General features: G+C 40.1%; 1 protein-coding gene across 1 annotated transcript; it reads left to right on the top strand.

Moving 5' to 3' along the window:
• The first annotated feature begins 5,619 nt into the window (after nucleotides 1-5,619).
• Nucleotides 5,620-25,130, top strand: ercc6 (excision repair cross-complementation group 6). Its single transcript, XM_077613735.1, has 22 exons — nucleotides 5,620-5,693; nucleotides 6,540-6,709; nucleotides 6,784-7,012; nucleotides 8,291-8,411; nucleotides 8,497-8,611; nucleotides 9,253-9,958; nucleotides 11,924-12,055; nucleotides 12,880-13,038; nucleotides 13,763-13,898; nucleotides 14,029-14,199; nucleotides 14,326-14,502; nucleotides 15,940-16,056; nucleotides 17,435-17,530; nucleotides 19,428-19,646; nucleotides 19,928-20,038; nucleotides 20,621-20,740; nucleotides 21,186-21,280; nucleotides 21,728-21,873; nucleotides 21,943-22,362; nucleotides 22,430-22,610; nucleotides 22,683-22,761; nucleotides 23,866-25,130. The coding sequence occupies exons 2-22, from the start codon at nucleotides 6,550-6,552 to the stop codon at nucleotides 24,304-24,306; spliced, it is 4,131 nt and encodes a 1,376-aa protein (XP_077469861.1). The 5' UTR covers nucleotides 5,620-5,693; nucleotides 6,540-6,549; the 3' UTR covers nucleotides 24,307-25,130.
• Nucleotides 25,131-27,085: the final 1,955 nt, after the last annotated feature.

Raw genomic sequence — 27,085 nt, 5'->3', positions numbered from 1 at the left:
CAAACAAGAGCCTAGTTCAGATTTTGCCAGTTTTGTTTAGTCCGACACCTATTTCAAACTTCAAGTAACAGACCAGCCCCACACAACAAGTTTTTATGACATTGCATCTCTTTATGATAGCACAGCTGAGGAAAATCACAAACAGATGCATTAACCAGCTACTGATGAGAGGTCAACCCATCCCTGTAATCACTATCAGACCCTCAGAGAGACATTTACTAACTGAGACAGCAAAGCACATGGGAGACATTAACATTGTCAATATGGTCCCCCATATAGTGTACAATACAATGTGGTCTAAATGTACGCTGCATTCATCCCGACATGGTAAAACTACACACATGGTGACTTTTTTTCTACAGTCTGCGGCATAAGAAAACATCCTTTTTTTTCTTGTTTCTTCTGACAGAGACCTTTAACTGCTGATAAAAGACAAATAATTCCTACTGTGACATATGGACTTGTTACAGATCTAGTTACAGTAGAACCTACAAAATGGAAGATAATCTGTTCGGGCACTTTTTCCAAACTGGCATAAGTTCAAGAGTTTGTCAAGAGATCATGTAAAGTGAAGGAATATCTTTCAGGCTGAGCCTCTTGACATTAGTAAGTGTATAGTACAAGGTATAGACATAACTGCTTAAATTAAGTCTCTTAATGTCAACCATTATTGAATTGAATTTATCCATAGCAATATTTAAAAAAAAGAAAACAAAACAAGGATAACATTAATTAAAATAGATTAAAGTACCTAGAAATGCATGTTTTACAGACTGATACTGTCACCTGGTGGCTCTTGATAAGATAGCCACACAGATATTCTCCCTTGTGACAATTCTGGTTCTACAGACTTATAGTACTAACTTTTGCCATCACCACAAAAGCACAAAAGCAAAGGAACATAAGGTTTAATACAACATGTGTCAAATTTCTGCAGCTATAGCAGCTTCAGCACTTGTGTGAAGGCTTTCACATGGATTCACAGTATATGTTTACAGGAACCTTTTACCATTCTTTCACAAAGTACATTTCTGAGGTCAATTATGATTGGGATGCCAAGGCCTGAATCTCAATTTTTGTTATCATCCATCCATTTTCTCCTGCTTACTGGGGGTCGGGTTGCTGAGACAGCAGATTCAAGAGGGATGCGTTCCCAGGCCAGCTGGGAGACATAGTCTCGCCAGCGTGTTCTAGGTTGGCCCCGTGGCCTCTTCCCAGTGAGACGTGCCCAGAACACCTCACCCGAGAGGCGTCCAGGAGGCATCCTGCAGATGTCCAACCCACCTCATCATTTACTTTAAGTTTGTTCTAACGGGTTGAGGTCAGAGCAGTCTGCTCAATCTACCAAAAGCTTTTTCGTATACTGCTTTGAAGTAATTCGGGGACAGAATTTGAACCCAGGACCCCAGAACCGTGAGGCCAACGCGCTAACCACTCAGCTGCCGGGCCGCTCTCAGACAGAAATTTAAATGATAAAAGTTAACTCGGAAGAGAATTGGTGTTCAATCAGAAAATCACATGGGAAATCAAAGACGCGAGAGAAAACAAGTGTGAGGAAAGTTAAATGCCCTTTGGTGTTTAAAACAAGATCGAGTAGATCTACAGATAATGAGGTACAAATTTGCAATTGGGGAGACACACACCACAGATGTATAGACTGATTAATTTGCGGAAAAATGCTGTAAAATGTCTTAAAATGGAAGTGGAAAAAGTCCACATGGTAAAAAAATCTGTCATGTCAGCCCTCTCTTATGACCCTTGTGAAATAGATTTATAATGCAGCGTGACATCAAAACAAGGCATTTGAAAAAGAACATTTAAAAAGGCGCAAAAGGCTCTTAGGGATCCATGGAAAAAAAAGCTTTCCGTTATGCTTTTGCCTTTCCTCAAATATATATCCTGAAGGCATTGGTGTTTTTCCAGACTTTTGATGAAGCCCATATGGAAAAAAAGGCAGCACAACAACCTGTATGAGATCAAATGGGAAACTTTTGCTCTGATTAATTACCACTAATAACAAGTCATGTATTGCCTTCAATGCACATAAACACACAGTAGATTTTGGAAACACTTCCCTGAGAAGCAAAAGTCAGTGAGCACCGAGGACATAAACCTGTTAGTGCTAAGTCTTTAAATCTTACCCCATGTGTTATTTAACTGTCACTGGTGAGCAGCGCAACACGGCAGCCTAACACACCACACACCCTTTGGGAGTTGCACTCTACCCCTCTATGCCATATAAATCTGCAATTCATCAACATAGGTAGGATTCATTACATGTAGTATGTACGACTTTTGTTCGCACATGAAGGCACAGACTATAAATGAAGATGGACAGTTTGGCAATTCACGAGCTTTGTGTGGTCCAGCAAAGCAACTTCACAATATCACAAAGTGAATGTGGTAATTGATCCAATTCTGTCATGTTTTCCCACATCGCGGTTGTGTCACACTGAAATTGAAAAGTGAGAAGGCTACAACTCAATCCTATAATAGGTCAGAGCCTTTTGAGATTTGGTGGTTTTATTTTTGAGTTTTTCGTAAATATTTGCAGGCCTTTTGGTGGTGGAAAATGAGTGGTTGGGTCACTTTGTGACAAAGCCTGGTCCAGCCAGTTACACTTTGTCTTGCATAATTCTTAACCTCTTTAATGTAACACTTGGTTTCAAGAGTGATATTTTGCTGTGTTAATGTGCTTTATATAGTACATCTAATATTTGAAAATATCAGGAGATTGTCTGTACTTTCTTCTTGAGAAGCACACCAATACTCCAAAGTTATATAAAACACGATCAGAATTAGCAACATGTAATCACTTTTGTTTTCTCCTTCAAATAAGAAAAACATTCAAAGTCATAAAATGTAAGAAAATTGCCAAGATGAGAAAAAAATCCTCAGCAACCCTCTTTTATTCAAATAACTGAACTTCTGACCCCCACTTTTACAATTTATGAAACATTTGTGCCATCACCTATTATTAAATTATTTCATTCATTAGGACATCTTCTGAGCCACTTTATCCTCATAAGTGTCAACCATGAATCGGTTGCCGCCAATCACCTGACAGCATTTAGAATTTTATATCTGTATATGTACATGGTCTATGCTGCTCAGTCGTTTTAAGGGGTTTTAATAACTGTTTTTTCAAATCCTATGATGGGTCTGGGTCTACTTACAAAAGGTGACTCAAACACCATTTCAGAATGCACTCATGAATCATTTTGGAAAGTATATAGAATTATATGCTTTGAAAAATGGAGTGAAAATGAAGGAATGGAGGGAAAATCGAATGTTTATAATGGAGTGCAGGATAAAAATCATCCCACGGGAAATCAAAAGTGAGTTGTATGCAGATCTACTGATCAGTGAAGCGGAATGGAGAAAGCAAAATATTACTTGGACATTAAAACGCAGCAGAAATTCATCATATTTTTCTCCCGCTATGGTCAATCCTGAGTGAGAAATTTTAGTGCACATAATAGAATTTATATCTGAGACTGGGGATTGGCTCACATTTCAACAACCTCATAAATTCAAGCTGTGTGCCAAGAAAATACAAGCGCTACTTTGGGAAAACCCTGACAGTCCAGAAGCAAGATATTGACTTGACTCTGGAGATGTCTGAAAATGTACAGGCACTTGTACTGTCCTCGTATGTGTTCTCCAAACACTTGATGAAAACAATTCCAAATGTTTGGAAACCTTGAAAGCATGAGAAGAACTGTAATGTAGCCGTGGCATGTAATACCTCCGTTGATTGGTTTAAAAAGATGGAATTTTGGAAAGACGGAAAGATGGACGACCGATCAGATGAAAAGTTTACATTCCCCACTGCCTCTCGACCTTGCAGTCACAACATTGTGAACATGTATCACCATTTTCACAGCACGAGTGATTCATCAGATGTTTATTTTGACTCATTTTGACTCCTGTGTGGGTGGCTTTTTAAAAACATTGACCACGATGAAAAAATGGTCTGTACTCAGCACTTCGAAGACCAGCTCCGATAAGGATACAACATTTTTCCCCTTCGAAAAAGTTCCCCATTTAGCATGTCCATTATCTCCCATTACATCAAACCTTATTATTGCACCATTGCATGATATGCTGACTTATTTTCCAGTCTACCAGCTCCCTAACACAACGCGAGAACATGCTGTAATTAAAACCACTATATTTATTATTTCTAGACACTAAAAACATACTTCCTAAAGCACACAACGATTTGGAACTGTTCATATGTACATTAACAATAAAGTGTTGTCTTTTCAAATGCTTGCGATTACTAAACTGACTAAAATGCACTTTTCATTGATATAGTATATTTATTTGCTTTATTACTATAATGATTTATGATATTGACACACTTTTTGTTGCCTTATACATAGTTATCAAACATTTTGAAGGGAAATAATATTTGTTTTTTAATGGCTTTTACACAAATACTTGTGTCTCTGGTGCCTATTCAAGAATCCAATGTAAACTATTTGGTAAATAGTATTTTGTCACCTGCTCACTTGTGAAAATGGATCAGTGTGTGAGTCATGTTGCATTTACAAAGGAAAGCAAATTTTGAACATTTCTTGAAGGTTTTAATCCATCAATCTTACATTGGTTGTACCTGTTATAATCAGGGGTCGGGAATGTACAGCTCACGAGCCATATCTGGCTCTTTCGATGATCGCATACATCTCTTCACCAACTCTGAGTAAGATGTGGAAACCCCTAAAAATATGCAACTGCTTGTTTTAATCGTTTCATGCAAAACTATGAATTTGATTCTGGATTGGAAGTCTAGCTTCATCAATGCAACTGAAAGATGAACATTCACGACCAGTCCTCCCAGTTGAATGATTTAGACACCCATCGCCATCAATGGCATGCAATGAGTTAAAAACTATGGGGAAGAAATTGCTTTAGTGTTACTTGGGGATTTGGGGATGTAAATAAAGTGCATTTCTCTTTTTATTAATTTGAATTTTATGAACTCTTATTAACATTGTATTCATTTATTCATTTTCTGTACCGCTTATCCTCACAAGGGTGAGGGGCCTCTGCCAGGAGCTTTGTCCCTGTAAGACAATGTCACTATAGTAGATAATTTTCAGATTTAGCGGGTTTGACCGCTGAGCTATCAGAGAAGCACTGTTTAGGTGACTGGCTCCATCTAGTGTTAAAGCAGAGAAGTGTGACAGAATCTCTTCTGAATTCAAGGTTCTTGAGTGGGCCTTATTCAATGATAGGTTCAAAATTTGCTGCGGGCCAGTAAAAACTAGTTTGAGCACTCCTGATTTAATGTATAGTCGACCTAAATCTATAAATCATCTAATACAATGAACATTAACATTCCCAAGAGAACACTGTTTGCCGTTCTACAATGCCAACACAAGACTGTAATAACATGGGGTGTGACGTGTTATCAAACTAAGACGTCAAAACAACCTCTAAATTTTTTGATCTCTTTTGTCTGAAACTCGTCACGACTCCCTTTCTCACTTCTGCTGCTACGTAATAGGTAAACAAAAATAGAAAGTGGTTTTAAAGCGCCGTCTGTAGGACAAAAATAGAATAATTACTACGTACTAACTTTCCAAAGACCGCTAGAGGGCACTGTCTCACAAAACAAAAAAACTACCTCGACATCCCTGGCACCGGAACATTCTGTGACAGGGCATTGTGTAACTGCACTTCGTGTAAGTATAATCTGACTTTCTCCTTTCTCTTGGGGGTATTTTTTAAAGATCGTGCCTATTTTATAGCGTATCTATGCTTCATCAGTCAGTCTACAATAAGATGCTCGCTCGAAAGGTTGATCATTCGTTTAGCCGGCTAGCCTAGCCCCCTTAAACGGTAGGCTGTTATGAGACAAATAACCCACTGCCACGGTTGTATTGAGCATTTGTAAAAAATAAAATAAAACATTGTATTGTGTTAAATAACTTGTCAACAACGCCCGGGAAATCGTCGCGTACCTGGACGGTAATCGCAAGGCGTGCTTGTTTGTCCCTTGTCTATTATTGTCTCGTCTCATTTTCTCAACCGCATTAGGGTCGCGGGGGGTGCTGGAGCCTATCTCAGCTGGCTCCGGCCCACAGGCGGGGGACACCCTGAATCGGTGGCCAGCCGATCGCTGGCCACAAAGAGATGGACAACCATGTACACTCACACACGTACCTAGGGGCAAATTAGAGTGTACATTCAGCCTACCATGCATGTTTTTTTTGGAATGTGGGAGTAAACCGGAGTACCCGAAGGAAACCCACGCAGACCTGGGGAGAACATGCAAACTCCACACAGGTGGATCGACCCTGGATTTGAACCTAGGACCCCAAGGCCGATGCGTTAACCACTCGCTCCACCGGGCTGCCCTGTTTTTGTTTTCAATACTATTATTTTCATTCATTCATTTTTTGAAACACTTTTCCTCACTAGGGTCGTGGACACTAATATATGTATCACTATAATCCAATTTTGTTCTGTTTTCAGAATGTCATTGTATGATATGAATATGGCTGCATGTTTTTTTGTTGTTGTTGCAGTCACATCATCATGCCAGTAGATGGATCAGAGGACCAGACGTCTTCTTCTCACTCTGCTGCTCTAACCGGAACAACCTCAGATGAGCATGGAGGCTCAGTTCATTCCTCTCACGGCCCGGAGGCTGCTTCCCCTAGCAAAGCTGTTATCGAAGCTGGAGAGAGCAAGAATGGTGAGAAATGTTCCTTGAAAGCTGATGAAATCGCTTTTGAAATGTTTCAAATGGTCATCCGCTGTTGTGTTCAGGTGGAAAAAGAGCTGGGGCTTTACTGCAGATCGACCGCCAGCGCATCCTTGGAACGTCTGCCAGTTCCGGTGCCGACGAGCTGCTTGGTCTTGGTGTGGCCGTGTACGACCAGGATGTCTTGGAGCAAGGCGTCCTGCAGCAGGTGGACGAGGCCATCCAGGAGGCGAGTCAGGTGGCTGCCAAAGCTGAGGCCGCGAAGGAGTATGAGTCGGTGCTGGATGACGTCAGGTAACGAAAAACTTTGAAAAGTGTGAAAAAACAAATAGGAACTCACGAAACACTTTATAAAAACGTTCTTGAATTAATATAAACAAGCTATACTCATGGTATTATCCAGTTCATGTATTTTCCTTGTTATTTTTTAATAGTGGTGAGTAACGTGTGCGATACATACATTCAAATATTCATCTATTTTTGTTGGGGTAGATGTTCAAATACATCACAATTATTTGTGTATCCTGCTAGAATTGTGGTTAATTAACCAATCAGCCTCTAATTCATTATTTCATTGTATTTATTAATATTTTATAGTTGATTATTTGTTCAGACCTATAAATCCTCTCTTTGGAGTCTCATCATTAGAAATATTTTCATATTTTTTTAAATAACCAAAAATTGGGCAAGAGTAAGAAGCAAATTATGTCTTTTTTCTCATTTAGTTATTTAAATATGTACATCGTAAATTCTAAAACATTGAAAATGATAGTTTATTAGTATTTTAAAATTTATTATTTTTAAATACAAAATTTTAAGCAGAAAAAAAACGGCAAGTAGTCTGTGACTGTAGCTTTGTATTTTAGTACACAAGTCATCTTTGCAGAGTATCAAACTAAGATGTTTGCAAATATCAGCTTTTTTTTCTTTGGAAAACTATCTTAATGTGAAATATTGATATGCTATCTTTTCTTAGCAAATACATTTTGCACATTTAAAGCAAATGTTAATCCCAGAATTATGGAATGCCATTTGTATATGAATCCATTAATCAGTAATAGTAAAAATAATTAGTGATTATCTAAATCGTCTGTAGTAGCAAGCAGTGTGCAAAGGTGGAGAAATGAGAAATGTACTGTTTGGGTTTTGTACTACTTTGCCCCCTAATCTAGCTAAATAAAATAATCAAAATATTTGACACGCCTTTAGTATATTAAATGTTGCACCATTGTAAACTACAAACACAATAATCACTGTTAATAATTAATAGCTTTCTGACAAATTATTTGATAAAGCTCACATGACTCATCTAATGACAGTTTCAATTGCATAATGTGAGCTGTTTGTTTAGATCCACAGTACATTTAATCTAGCTATTAAATGTTATTAATTCCTAATTGGAATGGTATTCCTTTATTTATTTGCCCTGTGATTTATGTACTCCATTTCTTAGCCGAGTTAGTTAGTTTAGATGGGCTACATTACTACATTAAACCTGTGACCAGATTGACATTAAGCGGTATAGAAAATGGATGTGTTAATAATGATCATTTATGTCTGTCTGACTTTTAGGTCCGTCACAATATCTCTGAAGCATATCAACAAGATTATTGAGCAGCTATCCCCTTATGCTTCATCGAGCAAAGACATCTGCAGAAAGATTGAATCTGTCAAAAGACAGAAAGAAAATAAGGTACTTTTATTCAAATGTTTGTATGTGTGTCTTAATTTAAGTGAATGGAATGGAGCAAAGATTTTTTTTTGTCTGTCGGATTCAGGAGAAGCAGCTCAAAAAGGTGCGAGCCAAACAAAAGCGACTTCAGGCTATTTTGGGGGGAGAAGTCACCCAGAGTTTTGAAGATGAGCTTTTGGCGGATGATGCAGAAGACACTGGTAAAACCACTTTGTATTAACCCCTTCAAAGAGTGTTATTTTAAAGAATGTTTCTTTTATTCTATTGAAATGTTTTCATTTATTTATTCACCTCATTATTTTTTAAATTCATTTCTGATTTTCCAAAATAAGACAATAATAAAAACGTCTTAAATAATTTTTAAAAACCACATAGAAAGTATAAACAGTAATCTTAAAATTGTCATAATTTTCGGACTATAAATCTCACTTGAGTATAAGTCACAAAAAAACAAAAAATACACACTGAAGAGAAAAAAATATATATAAGTTGCATTTTTGTGAGCATAATATTTCATTTTATCAGATACCAAGAAGAAACATACATCGAAATAACAATAGTATAATGGGGAACAAGAAGCTAAATGTTAACATAACAGTTTTTCAGATAAGTATAGCCCAGAAATCACTGTTGGTGAGTAAAAAAGGGAAAGCATATATCTACGTTACACTTGAGTATTAGTTGCAAGCCTAGCCAAACTATGAAGAGAAGTCCAGAAAATACAGTAATATTTTTTTGCCATTAGTAACGCACCATAATAGCCAACTCCCTTTTTGTTGAATGTACCGTTCGTTACCTTTCAGGCGTTAATTCTGATCAATATTTGTGTGTGCTTGACCAGAGGCCGGGCCTTCCACCCTGGGCAGCATGCTCATGCCAGCGCAAGAGACCGAGTGGGAGGAACTCATTCGGACAGGTCACATGACACCTTTTGGTACGCGAATCCCACCGAAGGAGGAAGTGAAGAAGCAGCCTCGCAAACTGATGCTGGCCGAGAATTCGGCCTTCGATCAGTACCTGACCGACCAGGCCAAGCTGGCTACTGAAAGGAAAAAAACTCCTCACATGAAAAAGAAGCTGATTCCTGGTGCGCACAGACAAGGATCCAAAGGAAGCCCCTGTTCCCTGAAGGATAAGAAAATGCGAAAGCGAATGCGAAAGCTCCAGATAACTGCTCTGAAGGCACATCCAAAGGCGAGACCAAAGTCTGAACCTCAAGCAGCAAAGCCGAAGAGGAAACCTCAAGGCGAAGGTGAGAACGTTGACAGTGACACCTCCGAATATCTGCCGAGTGACGAAGGCTTCGATCCCGACCGAGAAGAACGGGAAGCCATGGAGGAAGGCTTCGGAGAAGAACGTGACAGTGATGAGTACGAGTTGAAACCGTACAAGAAGAAGGCTGAAGCAAAAGGCAGGAGGCCTGTCAAGAAACAGCAACATGATGACGACTATTGCCCCGAGAGTTCAGATGAAGAGAATGTCGTCAAGAGTAAGGATAACAGATGCAAAGATGACGGGGATGTAAACTATTACAGACAGCGAATAAGGTACATTCTTCATTGCTACAAAAATGAAACAAATCCCACTAAACTTTGTAGATGTTAGGCCACCATACTATGTATGTTATTATAGCAAAACCTGGCTTTGAATTTGTTGTGAATTTATGGTTGACAGTCCAAATGGATCATTGAACTTCATATATTCTGATGTTGCACCTATTCCATTTGTTGGCTCCCGATGCTATATGGCAAGGGTGTCAGACTCGGGTTGGTTCGCGGGCCGCTTTAACGTCAACTTGATTTCACGTGGGCCGGACCATTTTAGATATAATATTAGGATTTTTTTTAATGAATGGATTAAAAGAACTGGATTAAAATCCCTGAATATTCAGTTTTTTATAGATCTAGAACAATGTTTATTTTCCCTTTTTTTATATTTTTATATTTTTAGATCTTACAAAATGATTTTTGAACTAAAAACACAGAAAAAGATTGATTAAAAAATTACAATTATTGATTTAAAAGGGGGAAAATCAGGAAATGTAATATACATCTATACTCTTCATTTTAATTTGATCCTAAAACAGAAAGTCGGCACTCACGATTTACTTTCCCGGGCCACACAAAATGATGCGGCGGGCCAGATTTGGCCCCCGGACCGCCACTTTGCTATATGGTTATACCATGGTTTAAAAAAAAAAGATTATAATAAAAAAAAATCTAATTGGGCGACAAGTGCTCCTTTTTTACCGAGATGTCCATAGCTGGTGGCAATCTTGGGTAGGTGGTTGAAAAGTAGAATTAAAAAAGGATATTGAAGGACTTTGCGCAGCCTCGTCACATTATATCTTAGTTCTCCTCAATGCTTATGACATCATTTTAGTGACGTATCGGCAACGCTAATTGTTTCCTATGCTGAAAACTGTTTAGGAGTGCTAAAGACTTGCTCCAGTGGTTACACTGATGTTCTGTATGACAAAGTTTGACCAGGCAAGTCCTATTGGAATAGTGGACAATTGACAGGGTTGAGCTTTTTTTCTTCTTTTTTTGTATAACATATGGAATGGCGCCGTGTAAATACGCTATTGTTATTGGCATTAGTTAGTTGGTTTGTGCGGGCTTTACGGCGCCAGAGGGAGAGTTAATCCCAGATGAGATTGGCAGCTGTTTCTTGACGAAGCAAATTCACTCCCTGCTCTTTTCCCCTTCTCGATCTGCGCTAATTATCCTCTTGCTCGTTGTTTTATAAGCGTACTCACTCACTCCCTCTCATGCTCAAATTAGGGGAAGAGCAGCCCTAATGAGATTTCATATTTATAGCTGCCAAATAAATTGTGTTGGCATGCTTCCTTTTTTCTGCACTACAATGATTGGATGTCAGTTAGGCGGCGACAACACGGCCTGGCCGGGTGAGGCCGGCCTTACCGGCGCTGATGTTATTAGAGCAGTTTGTATTTGGGCGGAGGCGGTAAAGTGGCGAGCGACGGTGTTGGTGCAGAGGGGGCAGAAAAGTGTAATTAACTGAACCAATGCTTAGTCTTGACTTAATTAGAGAGCACAGTCTCACAGGCCCAGCTATTGGAGCAGTTTTGTGGCAGGGTGACAGGACCAGGCCCAAATGAAGATGGATTCTTATCCCCTCCACCTCACACCTTTCTGGGGAACTAGCACTACTAATTGTCTGTATCAATCTTCATTTGCTACGTGACGACTCTGCTTCTAACTGCCTTTTGCTTCGCCACTATTAAACCCTTTCGCCTTTGCATTTACCTATGTTTTTAGGGACCGATGAGCCTCCAAATCTTAAGGGACCATTGTTAACTGTTGCCTTCCTCACACTTTTTGTAGGGCATCCATCCATTAATTAGATCTTAAACATGTTATGAATCTATGTTCGCCTTCTTTCAACCTAATAATTAAGGCTTTGAGACAAGGTCTATTATTCATACTATTCAGAAGCAACTGTGTTTGTTTTTAATGCTGCAACTTGAATAGTCTACTTTTTCCTTTTAGGAGGTGGAAGCGACGGCGTCTTCAACTAAGGGAAGAGAGGCGGGAAAGGGGTGAGGAGATGACAGACGACAGCGATGCTGAGTTTGACGAAGGCTTTAAAGTTCCTGGTTTCCTCTGGAAGAAACTTTACAAGTAAGTTGTAAAGATGGGGATTTGGTTATTCATTTTCGTCTGTGAGGATGTGCAGTATACTGTCTCGATATTTCCTTTTTGTGACATAAGGACAGCTGGGTTCACAGGTCTAACCTGGTGTATGGACGTTAGCTCTCAAATACAATCAGATATTTTTAAATGCTGAATCGTTATTTTTCTATCCAGTATAATAATAATAATAATAATAATCGGACATGTCATCTTCATTGACTTGACAAAAAGCCTAATTGTCATCATACCCAGAAACTGCGTATGACGAAATTGGTAGTGCTTCTCCATAAGGTGCGTTTTCCCGGCAAAAGACCCAAATAAGTGATAATTTCGGACTCGTAATTTAGCATTCTGCCGTGATGGATACATCGCATCACCCCCGAGTGGATCACTTACCTCTCACTGTCTTTCACTTACCTTCAGTCAGCCAGTAGAAGGCAGATCACCGCCCAACGTCTATTCATATTACCTCAGTATAGATGTTTAACAAAGGAGAAAATGATCTCTATTAATAAAATGTTTATCAAAACTAAATGAATCAAATTACAATGAATAAAACCAGAAATACAGTCTGGTTACGAACAACAATGGCACTTGTCAATTTTACTTATAAAAATTTATTTTTACTCACACAACTTTGATGACGTTAGACATTCAATCCATATTGACTGGGAGGGCTGACAGGGATGACTCGCTGCCAGCCTTTCCCAGTCAAAGTGGTTTTGACGTCTCGGCTGTCAGTGACATCCGATGAGTTCAAATGATCTCCCTATGAAGGCTTAAAACAAACTCCTACTGAATTGTTTGATCAGGTACCAGCAGACTGGAGTGCGGTGGTTGTGGGAGCTCCATTGTCAGCAGGCAGGAGGCATTCTGGGAGACGAGATGGGTTTAGGTAAAACCATCCAGATCATCTGCTTCCTGGCGGGACTCAGCTACAGCAAATTAAGAACCCGGGGATCCAACTACAGGTACACGTCTACAGAAAAAAAGTAATGCTCACAAAGCTTGGCCTGAGACTCAGTGTCTGTATGGTATGAATATTTGATTAGGGGGATTTCTGCTTGAGTGTGCCGGTCTGAATTATTTAACGTGTTTCAATTATCGGACTCTTGACTTTGGTCCTGCAGACATCAGAGAATACACTGACACCGTTTGAGTGAGCCTTTTCATGAACACTTAGAGGAATCTCAGAGTCATGAACTGGCTACGCAGCGGGAGCGAGGCCATCAATCAAATGTATAATACATGGCGCAGGGGTGGTGATAATCTGGTTTTACTGCGCAAATAACAATTGTGCATTTGGTAGGCGGACTTTTCCCGTCGGTCAATATTCTGTCTGCTGTAGAAGTCCGCAAATTGATTGCTTGCAAACTCAATTATGGTCCAATATCAATAGCTTCCACTGATGGTGAGGTTCATACCGGACCATTAGTGCATTTTTCCAGGCTGTGTGTTTTCTGTAGTTTTTCACTAGACTAAATTTGTAAAGTGATCATTTAAGTAAGCACTCTTTTGCCACTATGACTTTTTGCCTCACGCAAGCATTTTTTCTACTCCATGGGAATTGCCTTTATCTCGTTTTATTTGGTTTAGAAATTATGACTTTAATTTACCAATAAAATTTGCTGATATTTTCCAGGGTAATAAAACCTGCGTCCCCTTTGTTGACCCATACTCTGCATTTGCTTGCAGGTATGCTGGTCTGGGCCCCACCGTCATTGTGTGTCCTGCTACTGTCATGCACCAGTGGGTGAAGGAATTCCACACCTGGTGGCCAGCTTTTAGGGTGGCTGTGCTTCACGAAACGGGCTCCTTCTCAAGCAAGAAGGTGTGTGTGTGTGCGTTTTTGTATCTATGAATAGTTTTTGGGACGTATTTTTCCTCTGGGGGGCACTAGAGCGCTATTACGTCGTGAAAGCACATGGAATCAAATGTCCTTTGTGTCATACGTGTTGTAGGAAAAGCTGATTCCTGAGATAGCGTCATGTCACGGCATCTTGATAACTTCCTACTCAGCGGTGAGGAGCATGCAAGACATTCTCCAGCGCTACGACTGGCACTACATAATCCTGGATGAGGGCCACAAGATCAGAAATCCAAATGCAGCGGTCACCACTGCTTGTAAACAGGTGTTGTTCAACACACTGAGAAATAAATTACTAGTGGAATATTTACTCTGCCATTTTAGTAGGACTTTTGTATGCAAGTGTAACAGCTCTAACTCACTTAGTTTGTTTTTCTTTCGGTCTCTCTAGTTCCGCACCCCCCACCGGTTCATCCTGTCCGGCTCCCCCATGCAGAACAATTTGAAGGAGCTGTGGTCTCTGTTTGATTTCGTCTTTCCTGGCAAACTGGGCACCTTACCCGTCTTCATGGAGCAGTTCTCTGTGCCCATCACAATGGGAGGATACAGCAATGCATCACCTGTCCAGGTACTTGCTGACTTTACAGCTGTTACATTTACTGTATCCCACTGGGGAGACTTTTGGCATACAACGGCCTGATTCAGGTTTTGATAATATAATAGAAAGATAATTCCAAAGATTATTAACTAGAATTGTCACAATCACATTTTTACATGGGAGTCGGAGTCACCTGATTTTGAGGATCTGCCGATATCTTACGAATGTATTTATTTATTTATTAGTTTCTTTTGACAGTATCGGCCATCAATGGCAGCCATTGAGTTAATACTTAAAAATACAATAAATACTTTTTTTTTTTTTACTCAATTCCATTCTTGTAAAAAAGATGTTATTAGACTCGATTGATCGGATTGGGAAAATCCCCATTACTAACAAGCAGTTTTTGACTGGGATAGCTGGCCGCAATCATTCGCTGCATGCACCTTCGAGTTATAACCGTTTGGGCGTCTATTGTCTTCGCAGATAATGAGTTATAATGTCATACTCACACAGCCCTGACACACCCTAGTCTTTCCTGCCCTTCCCCATGGATATCCATCACGCTTAAATTAATAAATAGTTTCAATTAAGATGACAATAAAATAATATTTGCAAAGATGTTGATACCAGTACTGCTATAGTTATTTTCTCATTGTTATAATATAGTCAAGCTTGGTACCATTTTTTTAAGGATATCATATATTATGAGTCAAATAATTTGTCAACTATAAAGTTGACAAGTTATTGTCACCCAAACTCTTTTATGTATAGAACATGCAGATCTCAAGAGGGGACAGCAAAGCTAATAAGAGCCGAACAATACTCCAAGTGTGGACCCTTGAAAGGAATTTTAGTTCATCCCCAGTGCTTGGTTTTTTTTGTGTGTGCATTTGCGAGTGAGAGTCAGCGGCAAGAGTGGGGAACAAAATTGTATCCCGTTGTCATTAGTGTCCGCTCGTTAATAACTCACTGACTGAATGGATTGAATTATTTAAGATGGCTATCGATGCTTCTTCCGCTGTCGATAATAAAAACCTTCACTAATTATTAATGTTATTAAATGGTCAGAGAAAGCAACGCTCGGCTGCCCAGTCCACTTCTCAGAGCACCATGTCCAATCCTGAAACCCGTATTATTGTCCCTTCCTGCTGTGACAGGTGCTCTCTTCGACCCCTCTCTGTACCCCCTGTGAGTTAATGTTTAAAAAAACCAACTGGCCTTCAGCATTGGGTGAAGAAGGCCACTTTAGTGGTTTAGGGAGGGGCTCCAGTTGTGTCCCCTGAGACGGACAGCACTTTGCTCAGTGGTCAATGCCTTGTATATCTTAAAAGGAGGTGATGAGAGAGCGGCAGAAGGGCTAAATGACAATCTTCTTGCTAGGAAACATCCATACTGATTGGATGTTCAGCATTCTTTTTATTCGCTATCGTATAATAATGAGCCGTCTTACTCTTGTACCTTTAGGTCCAGACGGCGTTCAAGTGTGCATGCGTGCTGAGGGACACCATCAATCCCTACCTTCTTCGTAGAATGAAGGCAGATGTCAAGGACAATCTTGCTCTACCTGACAAAAATGAACAGGTATTTTTCATCCCATAACATTTAACATATGTAATTTGGTTATTAAAATAAAGCGCATGACAAGATCATTTATAGATCAGGTAAAATAGATCATAGCTATAATTTTAGCATTAGATTATTTATAATTACTGTAATTTTTCCACTTTCAGGTGAATCTGACTATATTTAATTGTGTAATCTTGTGGCACTTTAAAACTAAAGTAAAACTATTTGTATCACTAGGGGAAGTCAAATCTATTTGAACTGGAAGGATGGCAGCAAATTAGCAGATGCTTATTCGCTTTGACCCAAAATGAATTCGCTGTCTTGCTCTATCAATGACAATTTATGAGGGGAAATTAACCTCTTGAGATCAAAACTCTTGCAAGGCATGCATTTTTATTTTTTTTCTTTGATATTTAGGCTGGAATTAGGCTTCAAATGAGTGTAAAAACAAATAATTATCTTTTTACATGATGTAGTTTCTGAAAAAAATGATGTCCACATCATAAGTGGACGCCAGGCCCTTAAAGTCCAAAATTTAACATTGTGGTCTTGACAACCAAAAATGTGATGTCCACTCGTGGACGCCAGCTCATAGGAGGTTCAACAATATCTTAGTGCAAAATCCAATATTTTTGGTATCAAATATCGTATCCAGGTACAACATTTCACCATCCTACTCAAAACATGCAGTTCATCAGCCTATAAAAATCCATATATCAGACGCACTTGAGCATAAACCCCACTGTTCAAAGCAGAGCAAAAACAATAGCGGCTTATGGTCCGAAAGGTGTGGTACTTAGAAATAATGCAATTTTTTATGTTACCAATGATAAACTCATTTATTTGTCTGCAACAATTAGTGATTAATAAGGTTCTAGCATCCTGACAAATATTCTTCTGTTATTCTACTGTGCTGTAAAAATATTATGTTCATTCAAATGATATTTTAATAATAATCATTAGTTGTGGGAAAATCGCTCAAGCTGACCCTGATGAAAATGGGGGAATAAAGTTAAGCAAGCTACCTAAAAAGTAGACTTGTCCATTATGGGTATTAATGGACTCCATTAAATGGAGTGCGTCACATGTGAAAAAAAAAGTAAGAATTACTCCATACTTACTCCATAAACTTGCATAACTTTTCCAGTTGAAGCTAGCTAATAAAGTTCAGTTAAAGTAAAAGGCGCAAGTATCCATTAAGGTGGCCAGTCTCTGGTCTGTCCTTGAGTGTGAGGCTGCTTGACTCCTCAGTTCACTTCAGCTCATTAAGTTTGCCCTCTCGGGCATCACTGCTTCCAAAACGCAGGTTTCTTCCACTGTAGTAATTCCTCTGCTTTTCATGCTCCACTTCAGCAGTGGCTTTAAAGATGATCTTTGCCCTCTGTATGTTTAGGTTCTATTTTGCAGGTTAACGCCGGAACAGCGGGAGGTTTATAAGAGCTTCTTAGACTCCAAAGAAGTTTACCAGATACTCAACGGGGACATGCAGGTACGCCGAGCTACACCAACCTCACAACTTTTATGCCTTGGCTGGTTTGATTCGCATTGCATTAAAAGAGCGAAACTTGCGGTCTTGGACAGAACTTCCAGGAGCACAATTAGATTTATTCCTTTTTTAATCCCCTTAACTAATGAAATTGATTTCCTTCACTTAAAGCCATTGATGTATTGTTGTTTTTTTAAGGTTAGAGACTGACGGCGATATGATTTCTCTTTTTGTAAACATGCATTTTGGTCAGATGCATAACAAGTTTATATTAGTCGTCTTTAAAGATGTGGAGGTTGTGCAGATGCTGTTCTCTCTCACACTAGCTGGGCCCTGGAGAGCCCCTCAAGCCATTTATCACCACTAACCAAATGGACGTGGTTGGAGAGCCCGGGTGACCACAGCAGATTGCACGCACACACATATTCAGCGGTCACTCCTAGTCCATTAACCACCATTACTAATGCAGTGACCGCTGCGCCTTCATCAAAAAACATGGCCTTAATTGTCCGTAAATAAGTTATGCAACTCATCCCTCTATTTGTTTATCCGTTTAAAGATACAGCGCGCTTAAGACAAGGAAAGTGTTTCCTCAAGGTTTTTAATTAATTGGCTTCTTTCACAAACATTCCAGGGTGCTAATAATCAACAAATAAATGAAAAGATGTATATCTAAAAAAAAGACATTATTTGGGAAACCAAAGACACGGATGTTATAAAAATAGCATATTTGTTGTAATAGGCTACAATTAAGGTCCTCTTAAGGCAGATAAATGTTTCTCTCACAACCTGTACTGGAGTGTAATTACTTCAGTTCTTGCTCTCCAATAGGAGGTAGTTGTATGCTTTGCTCAAAGGCGCTGCTTAATGAAAGCAATAGAATCACCCAAGATCTTGAACTGTTTGTCAGATTAACTCAGCCCCCCCAGTGCAGGCCACAGAGTGTTTGATTGTAATTTTAGTATGAGAAGGAAATTGATGTTACTAAAAACATCCTCTAACGGTGAAATGATCGCTGCCAGCCCATTTCAGTCAAAATGGATTGAATGGACGTTGCTGCTGTTCGCAGTTAGAGTTAATAATAAAAAATAAAATAAAAATTCAAGGAAATCTAGACCACTATCAAGAAATCATGGCTTTTGTCCATTCTGATTGGTTCAAAGTCAACTCATTCTGAAATCCCCTAGGTTGCATTGCTGAATAAACTGTCACAATCAAAATTGAATCTTTCACACTGTAATAAAACTGATTGTGTTGCATATTGTTAAAGAAATTGGAATTGAACTGTGTTTTGAACAGAGCAAACAATACTTACTTGTTCCAACTTTCCTTTTACCTAGGGTATTTGGTGCCATGGTATGTTACGGCATTCATTCATCCATTCATTTTCTGAACCGCTTTATCCTCACAAGGGTTGCGGGGGTTGCTGGAGCCTATCCCTGCGAACTCCAGGCCAGAGGCTGGGGACACCCTGAATTCGGTGGCCAGCCGATGGCAGGGCACAAGCAGACGGACAACCATTCGCACTCACACCCTAACCTAGGGCAATTTAGAGTGTCCAATCAGCCTACCATGCATATTCCTGGAATATGGGAGGAAACCGGAATAAACCCACGCAGAGAACATGCAAACTCCACACAGGTGGACCGACCTGGATTTGAACCCAGGACCCCAGAGCTGTGAGGGCGACGTGCTAACCACAGGCCGCCAGGCCGCCGATGTTACGGCATTTAAAAGAAAAAAAGAAATAATAGGTGTGGATGAAAAAACTAATGATGCAAGCAGGCTGAGGTGAATTCATGAATAGCAAAGTGCCAAGACCGGGTTCACTCTGATTGGTATCTGAAGTATTTATTAAATATAATTATTTTTTTTTAAAATAAAAAATCATGTTTTTTAGGTTTTCTCAGGCTTGATCGCGTTGAGGAAGATGTGCAACCACCCCGATCTTTTCTCGGGAGGCCCCCGGCTAATGAGAGGGATCCCAGAGGAGCAGCTGACAGAAGAGGAGCACTTTGGCTACTGGAAGCGTTCGGGGAAGCTCATCGTGGTGGAGTCTCTCTTGCGTTTGTGGTTCAAGCAGGGCAACAGAGTCCTGCTCTTCACGCAGTCTCGACAGGTGATGGCCAAACTTTCATTTATGTATAAAATATGGGCTCGGTCACATTTAGCTCCGCAGGCAACGCATGTGCTTGTAGAATTCACATGAGTGCATACAGGAGGAAGACTTTGAGGCATCTGTTGTCAGAGTCGATAGCAATAAGATTAGACCTCAGAGGGAACCTGAGACCCTCCCTGTCGGTATCTTTGTCCATGTAATATTAATCTGCTTTAATCCTTTTAGGCATAATCCCCGCCCCATTTTTCCTCACACATTCAACTCCATCTCTTACCCTGCAGATGTTGCACATCTTGGAGGTGTTTGTGAGGGAGAATCAGTACTCGTACGTGAAAATGGACGGCACTACCACAATAGCTTCCCGACAGCCCCTTATCGCCCGCTACAACGAGGTAGGGATTAGTCATCCCTAATGACTCGGAATGTTTCCCATGAAAACCCCCTCCTCAGGGACAAAAAGGCTTCCGAGGTTTCGTGCTCACCCTGAGGTGGAAACACTAATTGATGGCAAGCTGTTGTTCATTTGGATGCTCCTTATTACCTCCTTAAACAATGTTTGAATGCTATTTGTTTTAAGCAGCTTCACCTGTCAAATTGATTAACTATTAAGACTGACAGTACCTGAAATACAAACGTTCTCAGTATAAACTCAAAATGCAATTGGCTGGTAAAATTAGGTAGCCAGTTAGAATTTACAAGACAATACGTATACAACAGTGGACATATCAGGTTCAAAATGCAGCAAGATCCAGCCAATAGCTACTGTATATGACTTAAGATAAAGTTAATTTTGATGAAAATTACTAATATATTGCCAACTTGGAAAGGAAAAATAAGAACCAAATAGTTCAAACTTATCCTGAATCTTATCTTAGTCACAATTTTAATGAAAACAAATGTGACGCCAAAATGTTTATTCTTATTGTGTAATTGGGTATGTGACATTAATCATATATATTTGTTTTTTGTCCCAGGACAAATCTATATTTGTCTTCTTGTTGACGACCAAAGTCGGAGGTCTTGGAGTAAATTTGACAGGAGCCAACAGAGTTATCATCTATGACCCAGACTGGAACCCCAGTACTGACACTCAGGTTGGCCACAATTCTCTTTTGTTATTTCATCACAATCACTCCTAGGGGAAATTATCCTAAAGTGCAAACAAGACCACGGAAGTCAAATTAAACTTTGTTTTTGGCAATGTAATGATTTTAACATTTAAGATATTAACATCTACAGAAATATTTAAAAAATAAGTTAAGTTTGAAAATGTAAAAAGTATAGAAGGAATAGATTCCGAAAACTTATTCTGACTGAGAGGATTGATAGCGATAATTCGCTGTCCGCCAACCCACCTACCCAAAAGGACTAACAAACTGAATTTGTAAATACTCGATGAACACTGTTATTATCAGCGGGAAGTTGCTTTGAACTGTCTACGATGCAAGAAAAAAAATTGTAAAAATTATCCAAACAAATTAACTCAAAATTCCCCCCGTATTTATTGAAAATTATTCTTGGAATTAATGTGTTTGACAGGCGAGGGAGCGTGCCTGGAGAATTGGTCAGAAGCAGCAAGTGACTGTCTACAGGCTCCTCACTGCAGGGACCATTGAGGAGAAAATTTACCACAGGTCAGCAACCGCCACTGATTTTGGGTTTTCATCCGACAACTCGGGTGTAAAACAACAAAAGAACTTGCAATCCGTATTTTCCGGACTATAAGTCATAATCTTTTCATAGTTTGGACGGGCCTGCGACTTACTTGTTTTTTTCCCACTCTGACCAAGACTATTCTTTTTAGGCTGTAGTTATTTAAAAAAGAACTGTTACACAAACGGGTGACTATTTAGCCTGTTGTTCTCCATTTAACTATTTTTGCTTTAAAGCATATTTATTCTTGGTTTCTGATGAAATAAAAAATTGCCCTCCCTATAATGCGACTTATACTCCAGTGCGCCTTATATATCATTTTTTCCTCTTCATTGTGCATTATATGTCTGATGCTACTTATACTCAGGTGCGACTTAGAGTCCCAAAATTACTCTAAATGTAAATCTTTTTTTGTTGGCACCATTCAGGCAAATTTTCAAACAGTTTCTGACCAACCGTGTCCTGAAGGACCCCAAACAGCGGCGCTTTTTCAAATCCAACGACGTCTATGAGCTCTTCACACTAGCTGACCCCGATGAAAAGCAGGGCACAGAGACCAGCGCTATCTTCGCAGGTATGCACTTGTTTGGTGTGCTGAACAACAAATTCCTTGACTACGTTTTTCCTTGCTGTATCGTCTCAGGTACAGGATCCGATGTCAAAGCACCGAAAAAACCTGAAAGAACGCACCACAGGAAACACTCCAAATCCCATCAGAAGGACCATGCTTCAGCTTCTACTAATGGACAATTATCTCAGGGTCAATCACATGCTACCAAGGACACAGAAACACACCTAAACGGCCAAGACGCAGATTCACTTATATCCTCCAGACTAAAGGATGACACGGGCCTGAAGCGCAGACAGAAAAGGAAGCACTGTGACTCCAAAAATGGGAAAAGACACAAAAGTAAGAAAAGTCGACGTGAAAAGGACGCCCGCTTCGAGGGCCACCGCATTTCTCACTTAGTAAAGAAGAACGACTACAAGGGAGCCGACGAGCAGGCTGAAGAACAGAAGATGTCTGACGATTACGTTTTATCTAAGCTCTTCAAAAAGTCGGGTACAAAACCAACTCGTCCCGATTTGAAAAGTGTGCGCAAACGCTTATCACGTTCGTGTCTTCTCAGGAATACACAGCGTGATGCAGCACGACTCCATCATTGAGTCGTCAAATCCCGACTACGTTCTGGTGGAGGCGGAAGCCAACAAGGTGGCCAAAGATGCCCTGAAGGCCCTCAAAGTGTCACGTCAGCAGTGCAGGCGGGCTCTTAGCAGAGCGCCGCAGCCGCCGCAGCCGCCGCCCGCTCGGTACGGACCCTCAGTCGAACTTGCTCCCTTTGCTCTTTCATGCCCTAATTGCAGGGTTACTTTGCTCTCCAGGAAGCGCTTTGGACAAAAGAAGAATTCGCTCCTGGTCGGACCATCTGTGCCCACGCTTCCCAATTTGGACAAATGCAAGGTAACACTTCATTGTACCCTCAGGGCGGCTTTAAATCTGGAGCTCAGCGCAACAAAACTCTAAAGCTTTTCAACCCCCAAATTTTAAGAATAGAGCAAAATGAGCATTGGTTCAAAGCAGTCTTTAAACTCCTGAAGCTGCAACTTACGCTACGACTGTTGCCGAATGCTGTTTTGTCTTCAGACTGATCTTTATGTCGCCAAAAATTGAAGTCCTTTTACGGCATTCAAATTACATAAAAACAAGTAATATGACGACTTTAATCTAGGTCATTTTAAGACTATGTCTTAATATTACTTCAATCTTCTCATGCGTAGTTCTCTGTTGATTAGTCGCCAAAAGTCAAAGCCCTTGGAAAAAACAACTTACTGCTTTAGAGAATGTAAAAACGATTTTATATTTGGTAATATGACAGTTTTAATTGTATAATATGACATGCCCTGCGACTGGCTGGCCACTGATTCTGGGTGCCCCCCCGACTGGTGCCCGTAGTTACCTGGGATCGGCTCCGGGACCCGCCACGATCCGTGTGAGGATAAGAAAATGACTCAATGAATAATATTACAATGTATGACTCAATTGTCATTATAATTTTAATCATGTAATATTACAACGTATGACTAAATCCTCGTAATACTACACTTAGATATCGTAATACTGTAATTTTTCTCCTCATATTACAGTGTGTTATTTCATTCCCCCAATATTACGATTTTAATCTTCTAATATTTGGTCTATTTTCATAGTCCTTTTTCTTTCCTACGTTTGGACTTTTGTTGACTGGATGCCAAGCAAGGCTGCAAAGAATGACAAAACATTATTGATTGCTTCCTCTTCGCCGTTGAAATCGGACGCAAAAAGATCAACTCAGCCTGGTCTTGTGCGGTGCAAAAATTCTCTGCGTGACATCTCGGCCTATCTGGTCAAACTGACGACATCAAAGTTCAATTATACTGACTTTGAGATGGCAAAAAAAGCTTCCTCCTGAACGCAACATGAATCAAGGCGATACATTACGCAATTAAAAGACAAATAATTCTCTTTGTGTTAATGATGAGGCCAATACTATATTAGTCCATGTCAACGTTCTCTTGTCTCTGCCAGGATGCCGCTATCGTAGCAAAAGCAAAACCCAAGAAGACGGTGTCCGGGGCGCATTTCAGCGGGGAAGTCGCTGAAAGTGACCCGAGCCCAGCCCCCCTAGCCTCATCCGCCCTCCTGGCCCAGATGAAAGACCGCAACTACCTCAGCCTGCCTTCTGCCAGCCGACAAGAGGAAGAAGAAGAATACGAGGAAGGGCCCAGGAGCTCAAATGCCGTGCCCAACACCGAGCACGACGAGCTCCTGGCCGACCTGCGCAACTTCGTGGCCTTCCAGGCGCAACTGGACGGGCAGGCCAGCACGCAGGAAATGTTGGAGTACTTCAAACCCAGACTCAGCCCCAAGCAGGCGCCCATCTTCCGAGAACTGCTCAGGAGCATCTGTGACTTCCACAGGACTTCTGGTCAAGAAGGCCTCTGGAGGCTCAAGGAGAACTTTCGCTAAGCGTTCCGATGACCTCAACCACCTCAAATAATACACCAGAGTGGATCCTCGAAGGATCCCTTCCGTTATTTTGTGATGATATAAGATGTACTTTTTATTGTTTCTTTTTTACTGTAAACAATTGTCTTAGTGTGACACGTCAAAGTCATCCACGTTTACCAATGACACTCTTTTTTCATGGAAATCAACTCCAGTGCATATTCAAGCACTTGTTCTAACACTTTCCTATCTTGTATTTATCTGCATTTTGCTGTTTTGACTTGAATTGAACTTACAATTTACTTTATATGCTCCAGTTACTGTCGAAGAATGTGTGATTTTATGAAATGACATGTTAAGTGTTGTAAATGTTCTAATATGTTTGGGACTAAAACAAAATGGGATGTGCAATATTTAAACCTTTTAAAACAAAATGGTTTACCGTTAACTTCCAAGTGGTTAAGAAATGGGAAAAAAACCTACCGGTGCTTTACAAGGATAGCAAATATCCTGAACTCCTCAATCTTAATCTTTTCAGGGACAGTGCATGTTCACTCCAATGCACTTTTTTTTTTTCAAATGTTGGTTAAACTCATTCACCATCAGCCCAGGTCACAAAGTATATGTGATGTGGTAGTTAGGAAAACATGGAAATTGGTATTGAAAACACCCATTGACGCCAATAGATGTCCACCCTATTTCCAATCCAGGAAGCGATCAAAAGTTCCCCGTTAAAAAATGGATTGGACGTCTATTGCCATCAATGGCAGCCACAAAGTTATAAGCTTTGTGGAGTGACGAGATGCTTGAAAAAAAAAAGCTAAATAATAAAGAGCTAAATGGGCCACACTTGTTTTACTTCTTTTTTTTACAATTCTAATTTATTTTTTAAATTGGAATATTTTCACTGCTACTTCATCTACACTTAATTATATTTTCCCACTCATGATTTTTTTGGTCAATGTATTATATTTTTATTCGTTTTAATTCATCACTATTTGAATAATTGATTTTCGCCCAAAAAATGAATCCTTTATTTTATTACAAATGATATATTGCTTTCTGTCTATCATATAAAACGTGCAGACAACACAAATTACAACAATTGGGAGCCACGGAATATTGCCAAGTGGATGACAATTAGCCTTTGGGTCGCAAGTTTGAAACCCATGTCCCTATAGGAATTGAAAAAAATTGGGAAAAAATGAATAATAATCGTGCATGAAACAATTAACCTTATTTTTGTATACACCACGTATTTTTTTTTTTAATTTTTAATACAATCCTACATGCATTCAGCGTTTCATTCTTTTAATGAATGACTGAGAAGAGACGGACCCTCCGACTCAAATTCCTTCCCGTTTTGGCGAACGTTTTTGCCCGTAACGGAATGTTTAAAAAAAAAAAGCTCACGAGTCGGATAAAGTCAATAATTGAGGCCTCCTCGAATCTTCTTGTGCTAAAGTTATTTGATTTCAATTTTCTGCACGCACCTCGCCATGCAGGTCATAATAACAACTTTATTTTCAGCGGTGCATAAATTAATTACGCGCATTTAATAACTAAAATATCATTATATTCCCCCTTTAATAACATAAACGCCGCACGCCGGGGAAAGCCTTAATAGCGCGGGGCCGTGTAACTGGCCATTATCCGCCTGTAATGATATTACAGAACCAATTATGCGCCATTAGCAGGGATTTGGTGCACTTTATGTTGCTTTGCGCTCCTCTTGGAAATTTCTGCAGCCTCATTTCGCGTGCGCCTCGCAAAAGACGCGCGGGCGTCGTCCCGCATGTGTTTTAAAACTAATTGAAAGGCTCCCGCAGCACGTCATTCATCTCGGCCCGGGTAATAAATCGCAGGACCCCTTGCTGTGAACAAAATCAAAAATGTGGCCTTGCGAGTGTTGGAGAAGCGCAAGCCCTTGTAAAGTGGACCCTTAACGCACCCCCGACGTGCCATTAACACCCCAAAAAACGGGCTGCCTTTTTTTTCTTTCTTTTTTTAATATGTGAAAGAAATCAAAAAGTTCCGTTGGCATGTGCGCCTGTTTATGCTTTGGGAATAAAAGGCGTGTTCTGCACTTTTGCAAAGGCGAGGAGGGAGGGGGGGCGAGGGAGACCACCGACGTAATCCGATTAGGGGCAATTAGATGTGAGATTGGGCGACACCATCGGAAAGACTTGCAGGGGTGAGCAACCCGAGGCTCGGGAGCCGTATGAGGCTCGCAGAGCAAAATAAAAAGAAGAACATAACAGGAGTGATTACAACGTCATTAAATTGGCTGCCATTCACGGTGATAGACGTCCAAACTCTTTTGGCTGGGAGGGGCGAATAAACGTTTAAATAATTTGGGCGTCCATCACCGTCAATGGCAGACAATTTTATTATTTTACGATAAGTATTCTTATTTTATTTTGTCCGGGAGTGGAGAGTGAATGTTTAAATAGTTTGGGCGTCTATAGCTGTCAATGGCAGCCATTTGAATTATTTTAGGATAAATTCCCTGATTTGATTTGATTTTGACTGGGAGGGGAGATGGACTTTAAATATTTTGGACGTTCATCATCGTCAATGGCAGACAGTTTAAATATGTTATGAAAAGCACGCTTATTTTTTATGATGGAGATGGGAGAATAAACATTTCAATTGTTTGGACGTCCATCGCTGTCAATGACAGTGATGGCGTCCCGAGTTGAAAGGTGCTTGAAAACAAATGCTCAAAATGTATGATAATGCTATAGTATTATTATATTACAATATGTGATGATGTCATCTCACCTCCTCTCATTTTCTG

This window comes from Stigmatopora argus, chromosome 11 (genome assembly GCF_051989625.1).
Source record: "Stigmatopora argus isolate UIUO_Sarg chromosome 11, RoL_Sarg_1.0, whole genome shotgun sequence".
NCBI lineage: Eukaryota > Metazoa > Chordata > Actinopteri > Syngnathiformes > Syngnathidae > Stigmatopora > Stigmatopora argus.
This window is presented reverse-complemented; position numbering and strand designations above follow the sequence as displayed.

Coding starts and splice junctions, on each gene's coding strand:
- ercc6 (XM_077613735.1), top strand. CDS start 6,550: ATGCCAGTAGATGGATCAGAGGACCAGACGTCTTCTTCTCACTCTGCT. Junction 8,412..8,496: donor AAAGACAGAAAGAAAATAAG/GTACTTTTATTC, acceptor TGTCGGATTCAG/GAGAAGCAGCTCAAAAAGGT. Junction 9,959..11,923: donor TATTACAGACAGCGAATAAG/GTACATTCTTCA, acceptor TTTTCCTTTTAG/GAGGTGGAAGCGACGGCGTC.